General features: G+C 48.9%; 1 protein-coding gene across 1 annotated transcript in view; it reads right to left on the bottom strand.

Moving 5' to 3' along the window:
- Positions 1 to 27,177, bottom strand: part of LOC121278118 (dynein heavy chain 8, axonemal-like) — a 2,067,071-nt gene that overhangs the window by 131,008 nt on the left and 1,908,886 nt on the right. Inside the window, 2 exon segments of the mRNA XM_041188205.1 lie at positions 9,511 to 9,584; positions 11,260 to 11,462. Coding sequence (XP_041044139.1) covers positions 9,511 to 9,584; positions 11,260 to 11,462 — 277 coding nt within the window.

The raw sequence follows: 27,177 nt of genomic DNA, 5'->3' as shown, positions 1-27,177 counted from the left end.
CACCATGGGCTCGCACCGTCTTCCAGTGACTTCACCATGGTCTCACACCATCTTCCAGGGACTTCACCATGGGCTCGCACCGTCTTCCAGTGACTTCGCCATGGGCTCACACCGTCTTCCAGTGACTTCACCATGGGCTCGCACCGTCTTCCAGTGACTTCACCATGGGCTCACACCATCTGCCAGTGACTTCACCATGGGCTCGCACCATCTTCCAGTGACTTCACCATGGGTTCGCACCATCTTCCAGTGACTTCACCATGGGCTCACACCATCTTCCAGTGACATCACCATGGGCTCGTATCATCTTCCAGTGACTTCACCATGGGCTCACACCATCTTCCAGGGACTTCATCATGGTCTCACACCATCTTCCAGTGACTTCACCATGGGCTCGCCCCATCTTCCAGTGACTTCACCATGGGTTCGCACCATCTTCCAGTGACTTCACCATGGGTTCGCAACATCTTCCAGTGACTTCACCATGGGCTCACACCATCTTCCAGGGTCTTCACCATGGGCTCACACCATCTTCCAGGGACTTCACCATGGGCTCACACCATCTTCTAGGGACTTCGTCGTGGGCTCACGCCATCTTCCACGGACTTCGCTGTGGGCACACACCATCTTCCAGTGACTTCACATGGGCTCACACCATCTTCCAAGGACTTCACCATGGGCTCACACCATTTTCCAGTGAGTTCACCATGGGCTCACACCATCTTCCAGGGACTTCATCATGGTCTCACACCATTTTCCAGTGACTTCACCATGGGCTCACACCATCTTCCAGGGACTTCATCATGGTCTCACACCATCTTCCAGTGACTTCACCATGAGCTCACACCATTTTCCAGTGAATTCACCATGGGCTCACACCATCTTCCAGTGACTTCACCATGGGATTGCGCCATCTTTCAGTGACTTCATCATGGTCTCACACCATCTTCCAGGGACTTCATCATGGTCTCACACCATCTTCCAGTGACTTCACCATGGGGTCACACCATCTTCCAGGGACTTCACCATGGGTTCGCGCCATCTTCCAGGAACTTCACTATGGGCTCACACCATTTTCCAGGGACTTCACCATAGTCTCACACCATCTTCCAGTGGCTTCACCATGGTCTCACACCATCTTCCAGTGACTTCATCATGGTCTCACACCATCTTCCAGTGACTTCACCATGGTCTCACACCATCTTCCAGTGAATTCACCATGGGTGCGCGCCATCTTCCAGGGACTTCACCATGTGTTCGCGCCATCTTCCAGGGACTTCATCATGGTCTCACACCATCTTCCAGGGACTTCACCATGGGCTCACACCATTTTCCAGTGACTTCACCATGGTCTCACACCATCTTCCAGCAACTTCACCATGGGCTTGCGCCATCTTCCGGTGACTTTGCCATGGGCTCAAGCCATCTTCCAGTGACTTCACCATGGGCTCACATCATCTTCCAGTGACTTCACCATGGGCTCACACCATCTTCCAGTGACTTCACCATGGTCTCACACCATCTTCCAGCGACTTCACCATGGGCTCGCACCATCTTCCAGTGACTTCACCATGGTCTCACACCATCTTCCAGTGACTTCACCATGGTTTCACACCATCTTCCAGTGACTTCACCATAATCTCACATCATCTTCCAGCGACTTCACCATGGACTCGCACCATCTTCCAGTGACTTCACCATGGTCTCACACCATCTTCCAGTGAATTCACCATGGTCTCGCACCATCTTCCAGTGACTTCACCATGGTCTCACATCATATTCCAGTGACTTCACCATGAGCTCACACCATCTTCCAGTGACTTCATCATGGGCTCACACCATCTTCCAGGGGCTTTACGATGGGCTCGAGCCATCTTGCAGGGACTTCATCATGGGCTCGAGCCATCTTCCACAGACTTTGCCATGGGCTCGAGCCATCTTCAAGGGACTTCACCATGGGCTCCCACCATCCTCCAGCGACTTTACCATGGGCTCACACCATCCTCCAGGGATTTTACCATGGGCTTGCGCCATCTTCCGGTGACTTCGCCATGGGCTCGAGCCATCTTCCAGTGACTTCACCATGGGCTCACACCATCTTCCAGGGACTTCACCATGATCTCACACCATCTTCCAGCGACTTCACCATGGACTCGCACCATCTTCCAGTGACTTCACCATGGTCTCACACCATCTTCCAGTGACTTCACCATGGTCTCACACCATATTCCAGTGACTTCACCATGAGCTCACACCATCTTCCAGTGACTTCATCATGGGCTCACACCATCTTCCAGGGGCTTTACCATGGGCTCGAGCCATCTTCCAGGGACTTCATCATGGGCTTGATCCATCTTCCACAGACTTTGCCATGGGCTCGAGCCATCTTCAAGGGACTTCACCATGGGCTCACACCATCCTCCAGCGACTTTACCATGGGCTCACACCATCCTCCAGGGACTTCAGCATGGGCTTGCTCCATCTTCCGGTGACTACGCCATAGGCTCGAGCCATCTTCCAGTGACTTCACCACGGGCTCACACCATCTTCCAGGGACTTCACCAGGGGCTCATACCATCTTCCAGGGACTTCACCAGGGGCGCACACCATCTTGTACTGCCTTCGCCATGGGCTTGTGCCATCTTGCAGTGACTTCGCCATGGGCTTGTGCCATCTTGCAGTGACATTGCCATGGGCTTGCGCCATCTTCCACGGTCTTCACTATGGGCTCACTCCATCTTCCAGGGACCCTGCCATGGGCTCACACCATCTTCCAGTGACTTCACCATGGGCTCACACCATCTTCCAGGGCCTTCACCAGGGGCTCACACCATCTTCCAGTGACGTCAGCATGGGTTCACACCATCTTGAAGTGACCTTGCCATGGGCTCACACCATCTTCCAGTGACTTCACCATGGGCTCACACCATCTTCCAGGGACTTCGCCATGGGCTCGCACCATCTTCCAATGGCTTTGCCACAGGCTCAGGCCATCTTCCAGGGACTTCAGCATGGGCTCACACCATCTACCAGGGACTTTACCATGGGCTCACGCCATTCTCCAGGGACTTCACCATGGACTTGCGCCATCTTCCAGTGACTTCGCCATGGGCTCACACCATCTTCCAGGGACTTCGCCATGGGGCTCGCACCATTTTCCAATGGCTTTGCCACAGGCTCAGGCCATCTTCCAGGGACTTCAGCATGGGCTCACACCATCTTCCAGGGACTTTACCATGGGCTCGCGCCATCCTCCAGGGACTTCACCATGGACTCGCGCCATCTTCCAGTGACTTCACCATGGGCTTGAGCCATCTTCCAGTGATGTCGTCATGGGCTCATGCCATCTTCCAGGGGCTTCACCAGGGGCTCACACCATCTTCCAGGGACTTTGTCATGGGCTTGTGCCATCTTCCAGGGGCTTCACCAGGGGCTCGCGCCATCTTCCAGGGACTTTGTCATGGGCTTGCGCCATCTTCCAGGGGCTTCACCAGGGGCTCACACCATCTTCCAGGGACTTTGTCATGGGCTCGCACCATCTTCCAGTGACGTCAGCATGGGTTCGCACCATCTTGAAGTGACTTCGCCATGGGCTCACACCATCTTCCAGTGACTTCACCATGGGCTCACACCATCTTCCAGTGACTTCATCATGGGCTCACAACATCTTCCAGGGGCTTTACCATGGGCTCGAGCTATCTTCCAGGGACTTCATCATGGGCTCGAGCCATCTTCAAGGGACTTCACCATGGGCTCACACCATCCTCCAGTGACTTTACCATGGGCTCACACCATCCTCCAGGGACTTCACCATGGTCATGCGCCATCTTCTGGTGACTTCGCCATGGGCTCGAGCCATCTTCCAGTGACTTCACCATGGGCTCACACCATCTTCCAGGGACTTCACCAGGGGCTCATACCATCTTCCAGGGACTTCACCAGGGGCGCACACCATCTTGTAGTGCCTTCGCCATGGGCTTGTGCCATCTTGCAGTGCCTTCGACATGGGCTTGTGCCATCTTGCAGTGACATTGCCATGGGCTCGCGCCATCTTCCACGGTCTTCACTATGGGCTCACTCCATCTTCCAGGGACTTCGCCATAGGCTCGCACCGTCTTCCAGGGACTTCACCAGGGGCTCACACCATCTTCCAGTGACGTCAGCATGGGTTCACACCATCTTGAAGTGACCTTGCCATGGGCTCACACCATCTTCCAGGGACTTCACCATGGGCTCACACCATCTTCCAGTGACTTCGCCATTGGCACGCACCATCTTCCAATGGCTTTGCCACAGGCTCAGGCCATCTTCCAGGGACTTCAGCATGGGCTCACACCATCTTCCACAGACTTCGCCATGGGCTCACACCATCCTCCAGGGACTTTACCATGGGCTCACGCCATCCTCCAGGGACTTCATGGACTTGCGCCATCTTCCAGTGACTTCACCATGGGCTCACACCATCTTCCAGGGACTTCAGCATGGGGCTCGCACCATTTTCCAATGGCTTTGCCACAGGCTCAGGCCATCTTCCAGGGACTTCAGCATGGGCTCACACCATCTTCCAGGGACTTTACCATGGGCTCGCGCCATCTTCCAGTGACTTCACCATGGGCTTGAGCCATCTTCCAGTGATGTCGTCATGGGCTCATGCCATCTTCCAGGGGCTTCACCAAGGGCTCACACCATCTTCCAGGGACTTTGTCATGGGCTTGTGCCATCTTCCAGGGGCTTCACCAGGGGCTCACACCATCTTCCAGGGACTTTGTCATGGGCTTGCGCCATCTTCCAGGGGCTTCACCAGGGGCTCACACCATCTTCCAGGGACTTTGTCATGGGCTTGCGCCATCTTCCAGGGGCTTCACCAGGTGCTCGCACCATCTTCCAGTGACGTCAGCATGGGTTCACACCATCTTGAAGTGACTTCGCCATGGGCTTGTGCCATCTTGCGGTGACTTCGCCATGGGCTTGTGCCATCTTGCAGTGACATTGCCATGGGCTCGCGCCATCTTCCACGGTCTTCACTATGGGCTCACTTCATCTTCCAGGGACTCTGCCATGGGCTCACACCATCTTCCAGGGGCTTTGCCATGGGCTCGCACCATCTTCCAGGGACTTCACCAGGGGCTCACACCATCTTCCAGTGACGTCAGCATGGGTTCACACCATCTTGAATTGACCTTGCCATGGGCTCACACCATCTTCCAGGGACTTCACCATGGGCTCACATCATCTTCCAGTGACTTCGCCATGGGCTCGCACCATCTTCCAATGGCTTTGCCACAGGCTCAGGCCATCTTCCAGGGACTTCAGCATGGGCTCACACCATCTTCCACAGACTTCGCCATGGGCTCACACCATCCTCCAGGGACTTTACCATAGGCTCATGCCATCTTCCAGGGACTTCACCATGGGCTCACACCATCTTCCAGTGTCTTCGCCATGGGCTCACACCATCTTCCAGGGACTTCGCCATGGGGCTCGCACCATTTTCCAATGGCTTTCCCACAGGCTCAGGCCATCTTCCAGTGACTTCACCATGGGCTTGAGCCATCTTCCAGTGATGTCGTCATGGGCTCATGCCATCTTCCAGGGGCTTCACCAAGGGCTCACACCATCTTCCAGGGACTTTGTCATGGGCTTGTGCCATCTTCCAGAGGCTTCACCAGGGGCTCACACCATCTTCCAGGGACTTTGTCATGGGCTTGCGCCATCTTCCAGGGGCTTCACCAGGGGCTCACACCATCTTCCAGGGACTTTGTCATGGGCTTGCGCCATCTTCCAGGGGCTTCACCAGGTGCTCGCACCATCTTCCAGTGACGTCAGCATGGGTTCACACCATCTTGAAGTGACTTCGCCATGGGCTCGCACCATCTTCCAGTGACATCAGCATGGGTTCACACCATCTTGAAGTGACTTCGCCATGGACTCACACCATCTTCCAGTGACGTCAGCATGGGTTCACACCATCTTGAAGTGACTTCGCCATGGGCTCGAACCATCTTCCAGTGACGTCAGCATGGGTTCACACCATCTTGAAGTGACTTCGCCATGGGCTCGCACCGTCTTCCAATGGCTTTGCCACATGCTCAGGCTATCTTCCAGGGACTTCAGCATGGGCTCACGTCATCTTCCACAGACTTCGCTATGGGCCCACGCCATCCTCCAGGGACTTCGCCATGGGCTTGAGCCATCTTCCAATGATGTCATCATGGGCTCATGCCATCTTCCAGGGGCTTCACCAGGGGCTCACACCATCTTCCAGGGACTTCGCCAAGGGCTCGTGCCATCTTCCAGGGATGTCAGCATGGGCTCACGCCATCTTCCACGGACTTCGCTGTCGTCTCACACCATCTTCCAGTGACTTCACCAGGGGCTCACACCATCTTCCAGTGACTTCGCCATGGGCTCACACCATCTTCCAGTGACTTCACCAGGGGCTCACACCATCTTCCAAGAACTTCACCATGGGCTCACACCATCTTCCAGGGGCTTTACCATGGGCTCGAGCCAGCTTCCACGGACTTCACCATGGGCTCGCACCATCTTCCAGCGACTTCACCATGGGCTCGAGCCATCTTCCACGAACTTCACCATGGGCTCGAGCCATCTTCAAGGGACTTCACCATGGGCTCACACCATCCTCCAGGTACTTTACCATGGGCTCACGCCATCCTCCAGGGACTTCATCATGGCTTGCGCCATCTTCCGGTGACTTCGTCATGGGCTCGAGCCATCTTCCAGTGATGTCGTCATGGGCTCGCTCCATCTTCCAGTGACTTCACCAGGTGATCAAAATTTCTTAACTTTTCCCGGCCTACTACTTTTTCTAGGTGTTGCCCTGACATCCACAGCGGGTATGGAGACAACCTGTGCATTGGTTGGCCCTGTTGCATCTGATGACGTTGTCTGGAGAGTGAGGCTTTGAGGGCCTGGGCTTGCTTTGGCTGTCCACCTATGGGCCAGCTGCTCCCACTGCAGTGACAGAGGGCAATATTGAGCGGGTCATTGGCAAAGGGAATTCAGAGGGAGAGGACAGCCTCTGAGATTCCTGAGTGGAAGATCCAGGGGTGACCAGCAGCTGCTTCTCCTCCCTTTGTGTGCCCGAAGGGCCCAGGCCTGACACCTTCAGGGGAAGGAGCACCTGGGGGGCCACTGAGGTGCTCCATTTCCCTCTTGTGTTGCCACTGTAGGAATTCACCCATGGCTAATGTGATAGTGTGCAGGTCTGCACGCATCTTTACATTCTGCTGGACCAGGGACTCCATGACTTCTACCATCCACCCCATGGAGACCTCCATACGTGCACATGTGAGCACCACTTCATCAGACAGCAGGCGGATGCACTCCTCCGACTCATGTGCCACTCTGCTGAGGGCTTCCAGCAGCTCTGCATGATCTTCCCCTGTCTTCTGCTGACTCTCCAAGATGAGTTGGAAGGCCAAATTTAGAAGCTCGTCATCTGACTCTGACCTGACAGATGCCTTATCCTCAGCGGTCCCCTGGGTTCCGGGGAGCTCAGCTGAACCTGCCTCCTCCTGCTGCGGACACATGTCTATGCAGTGACCACCAGACTGTGAACCCAAGCCTGCTCTCCATCGCGGTCCCACTGAGGTGTGTGTCTCTGCATTGGTGGAGGGTGTGGGTAAGCGCTGTGATGGGTCTAACAGGCTGTTGATTTCCAGCTTTTCAATGGAGGAGGTGTCCTCTTGGCTGGAGGTGAGGATCTGGATGGAGCTGAGGGACTGGCTGGCTGAGGGTGTCAGTCACCTGGCAGAGTTCCTTGTGAACCAGGGTAGAGATAATTAGTCTATGGCAGCAGAGTCAAAAACAAGAGAAAGAGAGCACTTACAGCTGCATTGAGAGAGGGATGATGTGGAGCAGGATCCTCATGAGGGTGTTCACCGCCTACCTCACCATGACTGCAGGCATGGTCCACATCCTTGCCAGCCAGTGTGATGGCACGCTCCTCAAAGTGAGTGAGGGGGCTAATGTCGGCCACTCCACCCCAAGTCTGGGACCTCTCCCTGCTGCCGCGAGTCAGCTTCTCCTGCATGAAAACAGATGAAGAGAGTGTGAGCAGGACACATGCCATGGCAGGTGATAAGGGTGTGTGGAATGTTTCTGTGGTGAGCGAAGCCATGGATGGGATGAAGACATGAGCTCGATAGGATATGGGTCTGATGGAGATGTGAGGGTGTGTGTGAGAGTTAGTGTATTGTCCCTTGAGGTGTGAGATCCCTGTGGATGTGTGATGGGTTTGTGAGTGTGCGTGTGAGACTTAGTGGTGTTGTCCCTCGAGGTGTGAGATCCCTCTGGATGTGTGATGGGTTTGTGAGTGTGTGTTGAGAGTGATAAAGTGATGAGCTTATCCTGGCGGAATGGATGAGATCATTCATCCTCTTCTGGCACTGGATGGCTGACCTCCTCTGTGCTCTTTTGGCCCTGACTGCTGCTGCCACCACCTCCCAGGCCAGATTGGTGACTCTGGTGGACCTCCTGCAGCCACAGTGGAGAAGAGGACATTCCGGTGGGCCTCAATGCCATGCAAAAGGTGCTCCAGTGAGCCGTCACTAAATTTGGGAGCTGCCATCTTCTTTGATTTCAGGGCCATCTGTTGCCTGGAGTGGTCCTCGTTTGTAGGCATGAAGTAAGCTACGCTCTAATGTGCTTTAAAGTGAGGAAGTACTGATGTCACGGTGCAGCGGGCAAATCCTGCCCGCCAGCAATCAGGCGTGTTTATCATGAATGCATTATTAATGAGGCGCCAAGAAGCAAATGATATATCGCAAAAACCGCCATTGCAGTCAGTGGGAAAAACATCCTTTCTCACGCCTGCTACCACACAGTGCAATTTAGAGAAGATTCTGCCCAGAGTTTCATCATAACTCTTGCAATTATAGACATCTTTCAAAACCAAAAGACATCCCAAAGCACATAACAGCCAATGAAGTGTACTTGACATGTGGTCACTGTAGTAATGTGGGAAACATAGCAACCAACTGAACACCAAAGCTTCCACAAACAATGAGGTGAGAATGAATAGAGAATCTGTTGTCTCTTTTTGTGATGTTGATTGAGGGATAAATATTGGTCAGGATTCCCCTGCCCTCCTTTGAAATAGTGGCTTGGAACTCTTCACAGCCACATGAGAGGTTTAATGGTTCATCCAAAAGACAGCACCACTGACAGCGCAGTACTTCCTCAGTACTGTGCTGGAGTGTCAGTCTAGACTATTGTGCTCAAGTCCTGGAGTGGGCTTCAACCCAGAATCTTTGGACTCAGAAGTGAGAATGCTTCCAACAGAGGGTTCAGAAAATCTCCCTCTGTGCTCCTGCTAACTGAGAGTGTGTGAATTTGATATTGGATTCAAGACAGGCATTGTATAGGATGTTTCTCACTTTGAGGAATACAATGCTCACCGACATTTTTGGGAAATTCAAAATGGAAGGTGGCTGATTTGGCACAAAACTTATTTAAGATTTATTAAAATACATGTTTTTTTCTGACCTGTTGCATAGACATTGCCACCAACTTTCTGGCATGAACTTCTTGTCCCTGACCCATGGACATTGCCCTACAAGCTAAAGAAAACACATCAGTTAGCTTTGAGACAGAACATTATTCAGTCTGGAAATTATAATTATACCATACAGGAATATCAACTGCAGCTAACCACTAAAATAGTCAAATACTGACTAAAGTGTTTTACTGGAGATGACCCTGTGACATTGGTTTAAACCTGAGGTCCTTAACTCATTGTCTGCTGATGCTTCATCTGAGTCATTTCCTTGACAGTTTTTTATTTCAGTGGTGGTTTGCCATTCCCTTCCACTTTCAGGAGCAGGGCAAGGTGGCAAGTCCTAAGTCTACCTTGGTCAGAATGGGAATTGGACCCATACTGTTGGCATCATTCTGAACCACAAACTAGCAATCTAGCCAACTGAGCTAACTGGCCCCCAAGCCTGATGTCTTTCCCCAAAATTCATGAGACTTAATGAATACCCAGAGAGATTAGCTCACTGTCTCCTTTCACAAGATGGAATAAGGCAAATGAGGTCAAAACGGGCATTTTGAACTTCCCCCCTCAATTCCTCATTCACTCATTGGCTAGGCTGTGGAACTGGAAGAATATGGTGCTTTGAGCAAGGCTCCAAGAGGCATGACAAAGACTTTAAAAAGAGCATTTATTCCAATTTCAGGAACACCCAGGGAAGTAGAAGATTAGTTTGGGGCCTGCTGCTTCCCAATCTCCATTAGAAGCCAGAAGATACCAGTCTGAAGCTCAAGATATAGTTGCAGGACTGAGGGGCCTCCACCGGCATCACATTTTCCTGCTCCTTCCATTTATGTCAGTCCCTGCCAGGGATGGCCCATGGAAAACCTGGTGAACTTGGGATTGGACAGCTATACTGTCCCTGTTTATTGTTGAGGAGTGAGCAAGGAAAATATGTCCTTTATGTGTCTTGGTCTTTCACCAATCATTCCCAATATAAATACAAACAGAGAAACAGCTATAAATCTAGCAAAAAAAGGCATGTTTACGTCAATGGAAAGAGAAAGAAATTATTAGAAGCGAGAGAGAGAAAGACAATAAAAAGGAACCAGAAAAGAGATAATGAAGATTACCAAAAGGGAGAGAGGTGCACAAATAGAATGGCTGAATTATATTTCAATGTATGTTGCCAAGAGAACAAGGGTGTGAGCTGTTCCTAGTTATATGCCAATTATGCTCTACAGCTGGCCATTAAAGGTTGAGCAATATAGTTATCTGACCTTGATAATGGGTGTTTGTACTTCCCAAGGTAAACTATTTATCTGATATCTAGGTGGGAATATAATAAAAGACAATGAATACAGTTGGTTTAGGATAGTCAGCTATAACAGTGTCAACAGGAAACTGGTGAGTTAGCTGAGGAAAAGTTTAAAACACAAGAATAGAGCTACACTGACACTGTTCTGATGCTAACTATGTTGAAAACAAACATAAAGGGACTACACAAAAACAAAAAATGCTGGAAAAACTCAGCAGGTCTGACAGCATCTGTGGAGAGAAAGATAGAGTTAACGTTTTGAGTCCGTATGACTTTTCTTCAGAGCGTAAAGGGACTTGCTGGTATTGATTTTCTCCATTGACAACCTGGGGTTCCTCTTGGTACATATAAAAATGGTAAATGACCATAAATATAAAGTATTTTAAGGAAACTAAGAGAATACTAACAGAAGCAGTTGTATTCACTAAAAAGACTGTATCCATACCAATTTCAAGCTTTTTGGCCAGTCCTTCAATCTGATTGCTGGGATCAGAGCCCATGGACAGGAAACAGATCAGAGGAGTTTGTGTGTCACTTTCTTCCCAGGTTGTCTCCAGGTTTAGAATCACCGGCTCTGCATATTTGGCTCCCATTGCATCAGAAATGTAGTTTCGAGCTTGTGAGAGAATTCTGTCAGGACACCATGATCTGAAATTCAAAGAAAGAATGAAATCAAAGCCATTTAAAATTCTTTATTCACGGCTGAGGAAGAATTCAACGATCACGCACTAAAATGGAGAAAGGAAAGGCAATAGTACAACAACTGCTGCATTGCCATATAGAACACTTTCCAAACTGATAAATGTCTATTGTAAGATATATACTTGGAAGAATGATATTGTAACTATTACTCAAAAACGGCAGAAGGAAAGTCAGGAATAGCAGCTCAGTACTCTCGGTTAGCGTTTTCAGATGGTGGGCAGGGTGGGGCAGTGGATAAAAAAAGAAAGGAGCTCATAATATTGGCTGAAGAAACATTCCCAGCTGTCAGGGGGATGATATGCTTGATGGATCATCAAAGAAGGCCATTCGGGTGGAACTGAGGAACAAAAAGCGGCAGTAACACTGCAGGAATTGCTATGCCTAGCCCAAACCCGAACCCTAACTCATTGCTGGAAGTGCTAACCATAACCCTAACTCACTGCTGGAAGTGCTAACCCTAACCCTAACTCACTACTGGAAGTGCTAACCCTAACCCTAACACTAACTCACTGCTGGACGTGCTAACCTTAAACCTAACTCTAACACAGTGATGGACGTGCTAGCCCTAACACTAACTCTAACTCACTGCTGGAAGTGCTAACCCTAACCATAATCCTAAATCACTGCTGGAAGTGCTAACCCTAATCCTAACCCTAACTCACCGCTGGAAGTGCTAACCCTAAACCTAATTCTAACTCAATGCTGGAAGTGCTAACCCTAACCCTAATCCTAACACACTACTGGAAGTGCTAACCCTAACCCTAACTCACTGTTGGACGTGCTAACCTTAAACCTAACCCTAACTCACTACTGGACATGCTAGCCCTAACACTAAGCCTAACTCACTGCTGGAAGTGCTAACCCTAACCCTAACCCTAACTCACTGCTGGAAGTGCTAACCCTAACACAAATCCTAACACACTGCTGGAAGTGCTAACCCTAGCCATAATCCTAAATCACTGCTGGAAGTGCTAACCCTAATCCTAACTCTAACTCACCGCTGAAAGTGCTAACCCTAACCATAACTCACTGCTGGAAGTGCTAACCTTAACCCGAACCCTAACTCACTGCTGAAAGTGCTAACCCTAAACCTAACTCACTGCTGGAAGTGATAACCCTAACCCTAACCCTAAGTCACTGCTGGAAGTGCAAACCCTAACCCTAATTCACGACTGGAAGTGCTAACCCTAAACCTAACCCTAACTCACTGCTGGATGTGCTAACCTTAACCCTAACGCTAACTCACTGCTGGAAGGGCTAACCCTAACCCTAACTCACTGCTGGAAAGTGCTAACCCAAACCCTAACCCTAACACACCGCTAGAAGTGCTAACCCGAACCTTAACTCACTGCAGGAAGTGCTAACCGTAAACCTAACCCTAAATCACTGCTGGAAGTGCTAACCTTAACCCTAACGGTAATTCACTGCTGGAAGGGCTAGCCCTAACCCTAAACTTAACTCACTGCTGGAAGTGCAACCCTAACCCTAACTCACTGCTGGAAGTGCAAACCCTAACCCTAACCCTAACTCACTGCTGAAAGTGCTAAACCTAACCCTAAATCACTGCTGGAAGTGCTAACCCCAAACTTAAACCTAACTCACGGCTGGAAGTGCTAACTCTAATTGTAACCCTAACTCACTGCTGGAAGTGCTAACTCTAATCTTAACCCAAACTCACCGCTGGAAGTGCTAACCCTACGGCTACCCCTAACCCTAACCCTAATACTAACTCGCTGCTGGAAGAGCTAACCCTAACACTAACTCACTGCTGGAAGGGCTAACCCTAAACCTAACCCTAACTCACTGCTGGAAGTGCTAGCCTTAATCTTAACTCTAACTGACTGCTGGAAGTGCTAACTCTAACCCTAAACCTAACTCACTGCTGGAAGTGCTAAACCTACGCTAACTCACTGCTGGAAGTGCTAACCCTAAACGTAACCCTAACTCACTGCTGGAAGTACTAACCCTAACCCTACCCTAACTCAATGCTGGAAGTGCTAACCCTAAACCTAACTCACTGCTGGAACTGCTAAGCATAGCCCTAACCCTAACTCACTGCTGGAACTGCTAGCCCTAACCCTAACTGACTGCTGGAAGTGCTAACCCTAACCCTAACCCAAACTCACTGCGGGAAGTGCGAACCCTAACCCTAACCCAAACTCACTGCTGGAAATGCTAACCGAAACCTAACTCACTGCTGGAAAGTGCTAACCCAAACCCTAACCCTAACACACCGCTAGAAGTGCTAACCCTAACGGTAATTCACTGCTGGAAGGGCTAGCCCTAACCCTAAACTTAACTCACTGCTGGAAGTGCAACCCTAACCCTAACTCACTGCTGGAAGTGCAAACCCTAACCCTAACCCTAACTCACTGCTGAAAGTGCTAAACCTAACCCTAAATCACTGCTGGAAGTGCTAACCCCAAACTTAAACCTAACTCACGGCTGGAAGTGCTAACTCTAATTGTAACCCTAACTCACTGCTGGAAGTGCTAACTCTAATCTTAACCCAAACTCACCGCTGGAAGTGCTAACCCTACGGCTACCCCTAACCCTAACCCTAATACTAACTCGCTGCTGGAAGAGCTAACCCTAACACTAACTCACTGCTGGAAGGGCTAACCCTAAACCTAACCCTAACTCACTGCTGGAAGTGCTAGCCTTAATCTTAACTTTAACTGACTGCTGGAAGTGCTAACTCTAACCCTAAACCTAACTCACTGCTGGAAGTGCTAAACCTACGCTAACTCACTGCTGGAAGTGCTAACCCTAAACGTAACCCTAACTCACTGCTGGAAGTACTAACCCTAACCCTACCCTAACTCAATGCTGGAAGTGCTAACCCTAAACCTAACTCACTGCTGGAACTGCTAAGCATAACCCTAACCCTAACTCACTGCTGGAACTGCTAGCCCTAACCCTAACTGACTGCTGGAAGTGCTAACCCTAACCCTAACCCAAACTCACTGCGGGAAGTGCGAACCCTAACCCTAACCCAAACTCACTGCTGGAAATGCTAACCGAAACCTAACTCACTGCTGGAAGTGCTAATCCTAACCGTAACACTAACCCACTGCTGGAAGTGCTAACGCTAACCCTAACTCACTGTTGGAAGTGTTAACCCTAACCCTAACCCTAACTCATTGCTGGAAGTGCTAACACTAACCCTAATCCACTGCTGGAAGTACTAACCCTAACCCTAACCCTAATTCACTGTTGGAAGTGCTAACGCTAAACCTAACTCACTGATGGAAGTGCTAACCCTAACCTTAACCCTAACTCACTGCTGGAAGTGCTAACCCTAACCCTAACCCTAACTCACTGCTGGAAGAGCTTACCTTAACCTTAACCGCAACTCACTGCTGGAAAAGCTAACCCTAACCCTAAGTCACTGCTGGAAGTGCTAACCCTAACCTAAACCCTAACTCACTGCTGGAAGTGCTAACCCTAACCTTAACCCTAACTCACTGCTGGAAGAGCTAACCCTAAACCTAACTCATTGCTGGAAGTGCTAACCCTAACCCTAACCCTAACTCACTGCTGGAAGAGCTAACCCTAACCCTGATCCTAACTGACTGCTGGAAGTGCTAAACCTAACCCTAACTCACAACTGGAAGTGCTAACCCTAAAGCTAACACTAAATCACTGCTGGATGTGCTAACCTTAACCCAAACCCTAACTCACTGCTGGAAGGGCTAACCCTAAACCTAACTCACTGCTGGAAAATTCTAACCCTAACCCTAACCCTAACTCACCGCTAGAAGTGCTAACCCTAACCCTAACTCACTGCAGGAAGTGTTAACCCTAACCCTAAACCTAACTCACTGCTGGAAGTGTTAACCTTAAACTTAACCCTAACTCACTGCTGGAAGTGCTAACCCTAACCCAAACCCAAACTCACTGCGGGAAGTGCTAACCCTAACCCTAACCCTAACTCACTGCTGGAAATGCTAACCGAAACCTAACTCACTGCTGGAAGTGCTAATCCTAACCGTAACACTAACCCACTGCTGGAAGTGCTAACGCTAACCCTAACTCACTGTTGGAAGTGTTAACCCTAACCCTAACCCTAACTCATTGCTGGAAGTGCTAACACTAACCCTAATCCACTGCTGGAAGTACTATCCCTAACCCTAACCCTGATTCACTGTTGGAAGTGCTAACGCTAAACCTAACTCACTGATGGTTCTGCTAACCCTAACCTTAACCCTAACTCACTGCTGGAAGTGCTAACCCTAACCCTAACCCTAACTCACTGCTGGAAGAGCTTACCTTATCCTTAACCGCAACTCACTGCTGGAAAAGCTAACCCTAACCCTAAGTCACTGCTGGAAGTGCTAACCCTAACCTAAACCCTAACTCACCGCTGGAAGTGCTAACCCTAAAACTAATTCTAACTCAATGCTGGAAGTGCTAACCCTAACCCTAATCCTAACTCACCGCTGGAAGTGCTAACCCTAAAACTAATTCTAACTCACTACTGGACATGCTAGCCCTAACAGTAAGCCTAACTCATTGCTGGAAGTGCTAACCCTAACCCTAACCCTAACTCACTGCTGGAAGTGCTAACCCTAACACAAATCCTAACACACTGCTGGAAGTGCTAACCCTAGCCATAATCCTAAGTCACTGCTGGAAGTGCTAACCCTAATCCTAACTCTAACTCACCGCTGAAAGTGCTAACCCTAACCATAACTCACTGCTGGAAGTGCTAACCTTAACCCGAATCCTAACTCACTGCTGAAAGTGCTAACCCTAAACCTAACTCACTGCTGGAAGTGATAACCCTAACCCTAACCCTAAGTCACTGCTGGAAGTGCAAACCCTAACCCTAATTCACGACTGGAAGTGCTAACCCTAAACCTAACCCTAACTCACTGCTGGATGTGCTAACCTTAACCCTAACGCTAACTCACTGCTGGATGGGCTAATCCTAACCCTAACTCACTGCTGGAAAGTGCTAACCCAAACCCTAACCCTAACACACCGCTAGAAGTGCTAACCCTAACCTTAACTCACTGCAGGAAGTGCTAACCGTAAACCTAACCCTAAATCACTGCTGGAAGTGCTAACCTTAACCCTAACGGTAATTCACTGCTGGAAGGGCTAGCCCTAACCCTAAACTTAACTCACTGCTGGAAGTGCAACCCTAACCCTAACTCACTGCTGGAAGTGCAAACCCTAACCCTAACCCTAACTCACTGCTGAAAGTGCTAAACCTAACCCTAAATCACTGCTGGAAGTGCTAACCCCAAACTTAAACCTAACTCACGGCTGGAAGTGCTAACTCTAATTGTAACCCTAACTCACTGCAGGAAGTGCTAACTCTAATCTTAACCCAAAGTCACCGCTGGAAGTGCTAACCCTACGGCTACCCCTAACCCTAACCCTAATACTAACTCGCTGCTGGAAGAGCTAACCCTAACACTAACTCACTGCTGGAAGGGCGAACCCTAAACCTAACCCTAACTCACTGCTGGAAGTGCTAGCCTTAATCTTAACTCTAACTGACTGCTGGAAGTGCTAACTCTAACCCTAAACCTAACTCACTGCTGGAAGTGCTAAACCTACGCTAACTCACTGCTGGAAGTGCTAACCCTAAACGTAACCCTAACTCACTGCTGGAAGTACTAACCCTAACCCTACCCTAACTCAATGCTGGAAGTGCTAACCCTAAACCTAACTCACTGCTGGAACTGCTAAGCATAACCCTAACCCTAACTCACTGCTGGAACTGCTAGCCCTAACGCTAACTGACTGCTGGAAGTGCTAACCCTAACCCTAAGCTTAACTCACTGCTGGAACTGCTAACCCTAACACTAACCGTAACATGAACTAACTGCTGGAAGTGCTAACCCTAACCCTAATTCACTGCTGGAAGTGTTAAACCTAACCCTAACCCTAACTCACTGCTGGAAGTGTTAACCCTAACCTTAACCCTAACTCACTGCTAGAAGTGCTAACACAAGCCTAACTCACTGCTGGAAGTGCTAACCTTAATCTTAAGCCTAACTCCCTGATGGAAGTGCTAACCCTAACCCTAACCCTAACTCACTGCTGGAAGTGATAACCCTAACCCTAACTCACTGCTGGAAGTGATAACCCTAACCCTAACCCTAAGTCACTGCTGGAAGTGCAAACCCTAACCCAAATTCACGACTGGAAGTGCTAACTCTAACCCTAAACCTAACTCACTGCTGGAAGTGCTAAACCTACGCTAAATCACTGCTGGAAGTACTAACCCTAAACGTAACCCTAACTCACTGCTGGAAGTACTAACCCTAACCCTACCCTAACTCAATGCTGGAAGTGCTAACCCTAACCCTAACTCACTGTTGGAACTGCTAAGCATAACCCTAACACTAACTCACTGCTGGAACTGCTAGCCCTAACCCTAACTGACTGCTGGAAGTGCTAACCCTAACCCTAAGCTTAACTCACTGCTGGAACTGCTAACCCTAACAGTAACCGTAACACGAACTAACTGCTGGAAGTGCTAACCCTAACCCTAATTCACTGCTGGAAGTGTTAAACCTAACCCTAACGCTAACTCACTGCTGGAAGTGTTAACCCTAACCTTAACCCTAACTCACTGCGAGAAGTGCTAACACTAAGCCTAACTCACTGCTGGAAGTGCTAACCTTAATCTTAAGCCTAACTCACTGATGGAAGTGCTAACCCTAACCCTAACCCTAACTCACTGCTGGAAGTGCTAACCGAACACTAACTCACTGCTGGAAGTGCTAAGCCTAACCGGAACACTAACTCACTGCTGGAAGTGCTAACGCTAACCCTAACTCACTGCTGGAAGTGCTAACACTAAACCTAACCCTAACTCACTGCTGGAAGTGTTAACCTTAAACTTAACCCTAACTCACTGCTGGAAGTGCTAACCCTAACCCTAACCCTAACTCACTGCTGGAAGTGCTAACCCTAACCGTAACACTAACTCACTGCTGGAAGTGCTAACGCTAACCCTAACTCACTGCTGGAACTGTTAACCATAACCCTACCCTAACTCAATGCTGGAAGTGCTAACCCTAACCCTAACTCACTGCTGGAAGTGCGAAGCATAACCCTAACCCTAACTGACTGCTGGAACTGCTAACCCTAACCCTAACTGACTGCTGGAAGTGCTAACCCTAACCCTAACTCTCTGCTGGAAGTGCTAACCGAACACTAACTCACTGCTGGAAGTGCTAACCCTTACCCTAACCCAAACTCACTGCTGGAAGTGCTAACCCTAAGCCTAACCCTAACTCACTGCTGGAAATGCTAACCGAAACCTAACTCACTGCTGGAAGTGCTAATCCTAACCGTAACACTAACCCACTGCTGGAAGTGCTAACGCTAACCCTAACTCACTGTTGGAAGTGTTAACCCTAACCCTAACCCTAACTCATTGCTGGAAGTGCTAACACTAACCCTAATCCACTGCTGGAAGTACTAACCCTAACCCTAACCCTAATTCACTGTTGGAAGTGCTAACGCTAAACCTAACTCACTGATGGAAGTGCTAACCCTAACCTTAACCCTAACTCACTGCGGGAAGTGCTAACCCTAACCCTAACCGCAACTCACTGCTGGAAAAGCTAACCCTAACCCTAAATCACTGCTGGAAGTGCTAACCCTAACCTAAACCCTAACTCACTGCTGGAAGTGCTAACCCTAACCTTAACCCTAACTCACTGCTGTAAGTGCTAAGCTTAACCCTAACTCACTGCTGGAAGAGCTAACCCTAAACCTAACTCATTGCTGGAAGTGCTAACCCTAACCCTAACCCTAACTCACTGCTGGAAGAGCTAACCCTAACCCTGATCCTAACTGACTGCTGGAAGTGCTAAACCTAACCCTAACTCACAACTGGAAGTGCTAACCCTAAAGCTAACACTAAATCACTGCTGGATGTGCTAACCTTAACCCGAACCCTAACTCACTGCTGGAAGGGCTAACCCTAAACCTAACTCACTGCTGGAAAATTCTAACCCTAACCCTAACCCTAACTCACCGCTAGAAGTGCTAACCCTAACCCTAACTCACTGCAGGAAGTGTTAACCCTAACCCTAACCCTAACTCACTGCTGGAAGTGTTAACCTTAAACTTAACCCTAACTCACTGCTGGAAGTGCTAACCCTAACCCTAACCCAAACTCACTGCGGGAAGTGCTAACCCTAACCCTAACCCTAACTCACTGCTGGAAATGCTAACCGAAACCTAACTCACTGCTGGAAAGTTCTAACCCTAACCCTAACCCTAACTCACCGCTAGAAGTGCTAACCCTAACCCTAACTCACTGCAGGAAGTGTTAACCCTAACCCTAACCCTAACTCACTGCTGGAAGAGCTTACCTTAACCTTAACCGCAACTCACTGCTGGAAAAGCTAACCCTAACCCTAAGTCACTGCTGGAAGCGCTAACCCTAACCTAAACCCTAACTCACTGCTGGAAGTGCTAACCCTAACCTTAACCCTAACTCACTGCTGTAAGTGCTAAGCTTAACCCTAACTCACTGCTGGAAGAGCTAACCCTAAACCTAACTCATTGCTGGAAGTGCTAACCCTAACTCTAGCCCTAACTCACTGCTGGAAGAGCTAACCCTAACCCTGATCCTAACTGACTGCTGGAAGTGCTAAACCTAACCCTAACTCACAACTGGAAGTGCTAACCCTAAAGCTAACACTAAATCACTGCTGGATGTGCTAACCTTAACCCAAACCCTAACTCACTGCTGGAAGGGCTAACCCTAAACCTAACTCACTGCTGGAAAATTCTAACCCTAACCCTAACCCTAACTCACCGCTAGAAGTGCTAACCCTAACCCTAACTCACTGCAGGAAGGGCTAACCGTAACCCTAACCTTAAATCACTGCTGGAAGTGCTAACCCTAGCGCTACCTCACTGCTGGAAGTGCTAACCCTAACCCTAACCCTAACTCACTGCTGGAAGTGCTAAACCTAACCCTAACTCATTGCTGGAAGTGCTAACCCTAATCTTAACCCTAACTCACTGCTGGAAGTGCTAAGCCTAACCCTAACTCACTGCTGGCAGAGCTAACCCTAACCCTAACTCACTGCTAGAAGGGCTAACCCTAACCCTAACCCTAACTCACTGCTGGAAGTGTTAGCCTTAATCTTAACCCTAACTCACTGCTGGAAGTGCTAACCCTAACCCTAACCCTAACCCGAAGTCACTGCTGGAAGTGCTAACCCTAACCTTAACCCTAACTCACTGCTGCAAGTGCTAACATTAACCCTAACCCTAACTCACTGCTGGAAGTGCTAACCTTAACCTTAACCCTAACTCACTGCTGGAAGTGCTAACCCTAACCCTAATTCACTGCTGGAACGGCTATCCCTAACCTTAACCCTAACTCACTGCTGGAAGTGCTAAGCCTAACCGTAACTCATTGCTGGAAGTGCTAACCCTAACCCTAACCCTAACTCACTGCTGGAAATGCTAACCCTAATCCTAACCCTTACTCAATGCTGGAAGTGCTAACCTGATCCCTAACCCTATCTCACTGCTGTAAGTGCTAACACTAACACTGACCCTAACTCACAGCTGGAAGTGCTAACCCTAACCCTAACTCACTGCTGGAAGTGTTAACCCTAACCCTAACCCTAACTCACTGCTGGAAGTGCTAACACTATTCCTAACTCACTGCTGGAAGTGCTAACACTAACCCTAACCCCAACTCACTGCTGGAAGTGCTAACGCTAAAAATAACTCACTGCTGGAAGTGCTAACCCTAACCTTAACCCTAACTCACTGCTGGTAGTGCTAACCCTAACCCTAACACTAACTCACTGCTGGAAGTGCTTACTTAGATCTTAACCACAACTCACTGCTGTAAGTGCTAAGCTTAACCATAACCCTAACTCACTGCTGGAAGTGTTAACCCTAACCCTAATTCACAGCTGGAAGGGCTAACACTAACCCTAACGCACTGCTGGAAGAGCTAAACCTACGCTAACACACTGCTGGAAGTGCTAACCCTAACTGTAACCCTAACTCACTGCTGGAAGTCCTAAGCCTAACCCTAACTCACTGCTGGAAGTGCTAACCCTAACCCTAACTCTAACTCACTGCTGGTAGTGCTAACCCTAACCCTACCTCATTGTTGGAAGCGCAAACCCTAACTCTAATTCACTGCTGCAAGTGCTAACCCTAAACCTAACCCTAACTCAGTGCTGGATTGGCTAACCTTAACGTTAACACTAACTCACTGCTGGACGGGCTAACCCTACCCTAACTCACTGCTGGAAGTGCTAACCCTAACCCTAACACTAACTCACCACTGGAAGTGCTAACCCTAACCCTAACCCTAACTCACTGCTCGAAGTTCTAACCCTAACCTTAACCCTAACTCACTGCTCGAAGTGATAACCCTAAACTTAACCATAACTCACTGCTGGAAGTGCTAACCATAACCCTAAGTCACTGTTGGAAGAGCTAACCCTAACCATAACTCTAACTCACTGATGGAAGTGCTAACCTTAACCCAAACCCTAACTCACTGCTGGAAGGGCTAACCCTAAACCTAACTCACTGCTGGAAAATTCTAACCCTAACCCTAACCCTAACTCACCGCTAGAAGTGCTAACCCTAACCCTAACTCACTGCAGGAAGTGCTCACCGTAAACCTAACCTTAAATCACTGCTGGAAGTGCTAACCCTAGCCCTACCTCACTGCTGGAAGTGCTAACCCTAACCCTAACCCTAACTCACTGCTGGAAGTGCTAAACCTAACCCTAACTCATTGCTGGAAGTGCTAACCCTAATCTTAACCCTAACTCACTGCTGGAAGTGCTAAGCCTAACCCTAACTCACTGCTGGAAGAGCTAACCCTAACCCTAACTCACTGCTGGAAGTGTTAACCCTAACCCTAACCCTAACTCACTGCTGGAAGTGCTAACACTATTCCTAACTCACTGCTGGAAGTGCTAACACTAACCCTAACCACAACTCACTGCTGGAAGTGCTAACGCTAAAACTAACTCACTGCTGGAAGTGCTAACCCTAACCTTAACCCTAACTTACTGCTGGTAGTGCTAACCCTAACCCTAACCCTAACTCACTGCTGGAAGTGCTTACTTAGACCTTAACCACAACTCACTGCTGTAAGTGCTAAGCTTAACCATAACCCTAACTCACTGCTGGAAGTGTTAACCCTAACCCTAATTCACAGCTGGAAGGGCTAACACTAATCCTAACGCACTGCTGGAAGAGCTAAACCTACGCTAACACACTGCTGGAAGTGCTAACCCTAACTGTAACCCTAACTCACTGCTGGAAGTCCTAAGCCTAACCCTAACTCACTGCTGGAAGTGCTAACCCTAACCCTAACTCTAACTCACTGCTGGTAGTGCTAACCCTAACCCTACCTCATTGTTGGAAGCGCAAACCCTAACTCTCATTCACTGCTGCAAGTGCTAACCCTAAACCTAACCCTAACTCAGTGCTGGATGGGCTAACCTTAACGTTAACACTAACTCACTGCTGGACGGGCTAACCCTACCCTAACTCACTGCTGGAAGTGCTAACCCTAACCCTAACACTAACTCACCACTGGAAGTGCTAACCCTAACCCTAACCCTAACTCACTGCTCGAAGTTCTAACCCTAACCTTAACCCTAACTCACTGCTCGAAGTGATAACCCTAAACTTAACCATAACTCACTGCTGGAAGTGCTAACCATAACCCTAAGTCACTGTTGGAAGAGCTAACCCTAACCATAACTCTAACTCACTGATGGAAGTGCTAACCTTAACCCTAACCCTAACTCACTGCTGGAAGTGCTAACCCTAAACCTAACTCTAACTCACTGCTGGAAGTGCTAACCCTGACCATAATCCTAAGTCAGTGCTGGAAGTGCTAACCCTACGCCAAATCCTAACACACTGCTGGAAGTGCTAACGCTAACCATAATCCTAAGTCACTGCTGGAATGGCTAACCCTAATCCTAACCCTAACTCACCGCTGGAATCGCTAACCCGAAAACTAACACTAACTCACTGCTGGAAGTGCTAACCATAACCGTAACCCTAACTCACTGCTGGAAGTGCTAACCTTAATTTTAACCCTAACTCACTGCTGGAAGTGCTAAACTTAACCCTAACCCTAACTCACTGCTGAAAGTGCTAAACCTAAACCTAACTCACTGCTCGAAGTGCTAACCCTAACCATAACCCTAAGTCACTGCTGGAACTGCTAACCCTAACCCTAATTCACTGCTGGAACGGCTATCCCTAACCTTAACCCTAACTCACAGCTGGAAGTGCTAACCGTAACCCTAACTCATTGCTGGAAGTGCTAACCCTAACCCTAACTCACAGCTGGAAGTGCTAACCCTAACACTGACCCTAACTCACAGCTGGAAGTGCTAACTCTAACCCTAACTCACTGCTGGAAGTGCTAACCGTATCTCCAACTCACTGCTGGGTGTGCTAACCCAAACCCTAACCCGAACCCACTGCTGGAAGTGCTAACCTTAACCTTAACTGTAACTCACTTCTGGAAGTGCTAACCCTAACCCTAACCCTAACTCACTGCTGGAAGTGCTAACCCTAGCCCTAACCCTAACTCACTGCTGGAAGTGCTAACCCTAACCCTAACGCACTGCTGGAAGTGCTAACCCTAACCGTAACACTAACTCACTGCTGGAAGTGCTAACGCTAACCCTAACTCACTGCTGGAAGTGTTAACCCTAAGCCTACGCTAACTCAATGCTGGAAGTGCTAACCCTAACCCAAACTCACTGCTGGAAGTGCTAAGCATACCCCTAACCCTAACTCACTGCTGGAACTGCTAACCCTAACCCTAACTGACTGCTGGAAGTGCTAACCCTAACCCAAACTCACTGCTGGAAGTGCTAAGCATACCCCTAACCCTAACTCACTGCTGGAACTGCTAACCCTAACCCTAACTGACTGCGGGAAGTGCTAACCCTAACCCTAACTCACTGCTGGAAGTGTTAACCCTCACCCTAATCCTAACTCACTGCTGGAAGTGGTAACCCTAACCTTAACCCTAACTCACTGCTAGAAGTGCTAACACTAAGCCTAACTCACTGCTGGAAGTGCTAACCTTAATCTTAACGCTAACTCACTGCTGGAAGTGCTAACACTAACCCTAACTCACTGCTGGAAGTGCTAACCTTAAACTTAACGCTAACTCACTGCTGGAAGTGCTAACCGAACCCTAACTCACTGCTGGAAGTGCTAAGCCTAACCGGAACACTAACTCACTGCTGGAAGTGCTAACGCTAACGCTAACTCACTGCTGGAAGTGTTAACCCTAACCCTTAACCTAACTCACTGCTGGAAGTGCTAACCCTTACCCTAACCCTAACTCACTGCTGGAAGTGCTAACCTTAATCGTAACCCTAAATAACTGCTGGAAGTGCTAACCATAACCGTAACCCTAACTCACTGCTGGAAGTGCTAACCTTAATTTTAACCCTAACTCACTGCTGGAAGTGCTAAACTTAACCCTAACCCTATCTCACTGCTGAAAGTGCTAAACCTAAACCTAACTCACTGCTTGAAGTGCTAACCCTAACCATAACCCTAACTCACTGCTGGAACTGCTAACCCTAACCCTAATTCACTGCTGGAAGGGCTATCCCTAACCTTAACCCTAACTCACAGCTGGAAGTGCTAACCGTAACCCTAACTCATTGCTGGAAGTGCTAACCCTAACCCTTAACCTAACTAACTGCTGGGAGTGCTAACCCTAACACTGACCCTAACTCACAGCTGGAAGTGCTAACTCTAACCCTAACTCACTGCTGGAAGCGCCAACCGTATCTCCAACTCACTGCTGGATGTGCTAACCCAAACCCTAACCCGAACCCACTGCTGTAAGTGCTAACCTTAACCTTAACCGTAACTCACTGCTGGAAGTGCTAACCCTAACCCTAACCCTAACTCACTGCTGGAAGTGCTAACCCTAGCCCTAACCCTAACTCACTGCTGGAAGTGCTAACCCTAACCCTAACGCACTGCTGGAAGTGCTAACCCTAACCGTAACACTAACTCACTGCTGGAAGTGCTAACGCTAACCCTAACTCACTGCTGGAAGTGTTAACGCTAAGCCTACGCTAACTCAATGCTGGAAGTGCTAACCCTAACCCAAACTCACTGCTGGAAGTGCTAAGCATACACCTAACCCTAACTCACTGCTGGAACTGCTAACCCTAACCCTAACTGACTGCTGGAAGTGCTAACCCTAACCCTAACTCACTGCTGGAAGTGCTAACCCTAACACTGACCCTAACTCACAGCTGGAAGTGCTAACTCTAACCCTAACTCACTGCTGGAAGTGCTAACGCTAACGCTAACTCACTGCTGGAAGTGTTAACCCTAACCCTTAACCTAACTCACTGCTGGAAGTGTTAACCCTAACCCTTAACCTAACTCATTGCTGGAAGTGCTAACACTAACCCTTACTCACTGCTGGAAATACTAACCCTAACCCTAACCCTAATTCACTGTTGGAAGTGCTAACGCTAAACCTAACTCACTGAGGGAAGTGCTAACCCTAACCTTAACCCTAACTCACTGCTGGAAGTGCTAACCCTAACCCTAACCCTAACTCACTGCTGGAAGTGCTTACCTTAACCTTAACCACAAGTCACTGCTGGAAAAGCTAACCGTAACCCTAAGTCACTGCTGGAAGTGCTAACCCTAACCTAAACCCTAACTCACTGCTGGATTTGCTAACCCTAACCTTAAACCTAACTCACTGCTGTAAGTGCTAAGCTTAACCCTAACTCACTGCTGGAAGTGATAATCCTAACCCTAATTCCCTGCTGGAAGGGCTAACCCAAACCTAAACACTAACTCAGCGCTGGAAGTGCTAACGCTAACCCTAACTCACTGCTGGAAGTGCTAACTCTAATCTTAACCCTAACTCACTGCTGGAAGTGCTAACTCTAATCTTAACCCAAACTCACCGCTAGAAGTGCTAACCCTACGGCTACCCCTAACCCGAACCCTAATACTAACTCGCTGCTGGAAGAGCTAACCCTAACACTAACTCACTGCTGGAAGGGCTAACGCTAAACCTAACCCTAACTCACTGCTGGAAGTGCTAGCCTTAATCTTAACTCTAACTGACTGCTGGAAGTGCTAACTCTAACCCTAAACCTAACTCACTGCTGGAAGTGCTAAACCTACGCTAACTCACTGCTGGAAGTGCTAACCCTAAACGTAACCCTAACTCACTGCTGGAAGTACTAACCCTCACCCTACCCTAACTCAATGCTGGAAGTGCTAACCCTAACCTTAACTCACTGCTGGAACTGCTAAGCATAACCCTAACCCTAACTCACTGCTGGAACTGCTAGCCCTAACCCTAACTGACTGCTGGAAGTGCTAACCCTAACCCTAAGCTTAACTCACTGCTGGAACTGCTAACCCTAACACTAACCGTAACACGAACTAACTGCTGGAAGTGCTAACCCTAACCCTAATTCACTGCTGGAAGTGTTAAACCTAACCCTAACCCTAACTCACTGCTGGAAGTGTTAACCCTAACCTTAACCCTAACTCACTGCTAGAAGTGCTAACACTAAGCCTAACTCACTGCTGGAAGTGCTAACCTTAATCTTAACCCTAACTCACTGATGGAAGTGCTAACCCTAACCCTAACCCAAAC

The sequence above is a fragment of the Carcharodon carcharias genome, chromosome 5 (genome assembly GCF_017639515.1).
Source record: "Carcharodon carcharias isolate sCarCar2 chromosome 5, sCarCar2.pri, whole genome shotgun sequence".
Taxonomy (NCBI): domain Eukaryota; kingdom Metazoa; phylum Chordata; class Chondrichthyes; order Lamniformes; family Lamnidae; genus Carcharodon; species Carcharodon carcharias.
The sequence above is the reverse complement of the archived record's forward strand: the minus strand, read 5'-3'. Positions and strand labels throughout refer to the sequence as shown.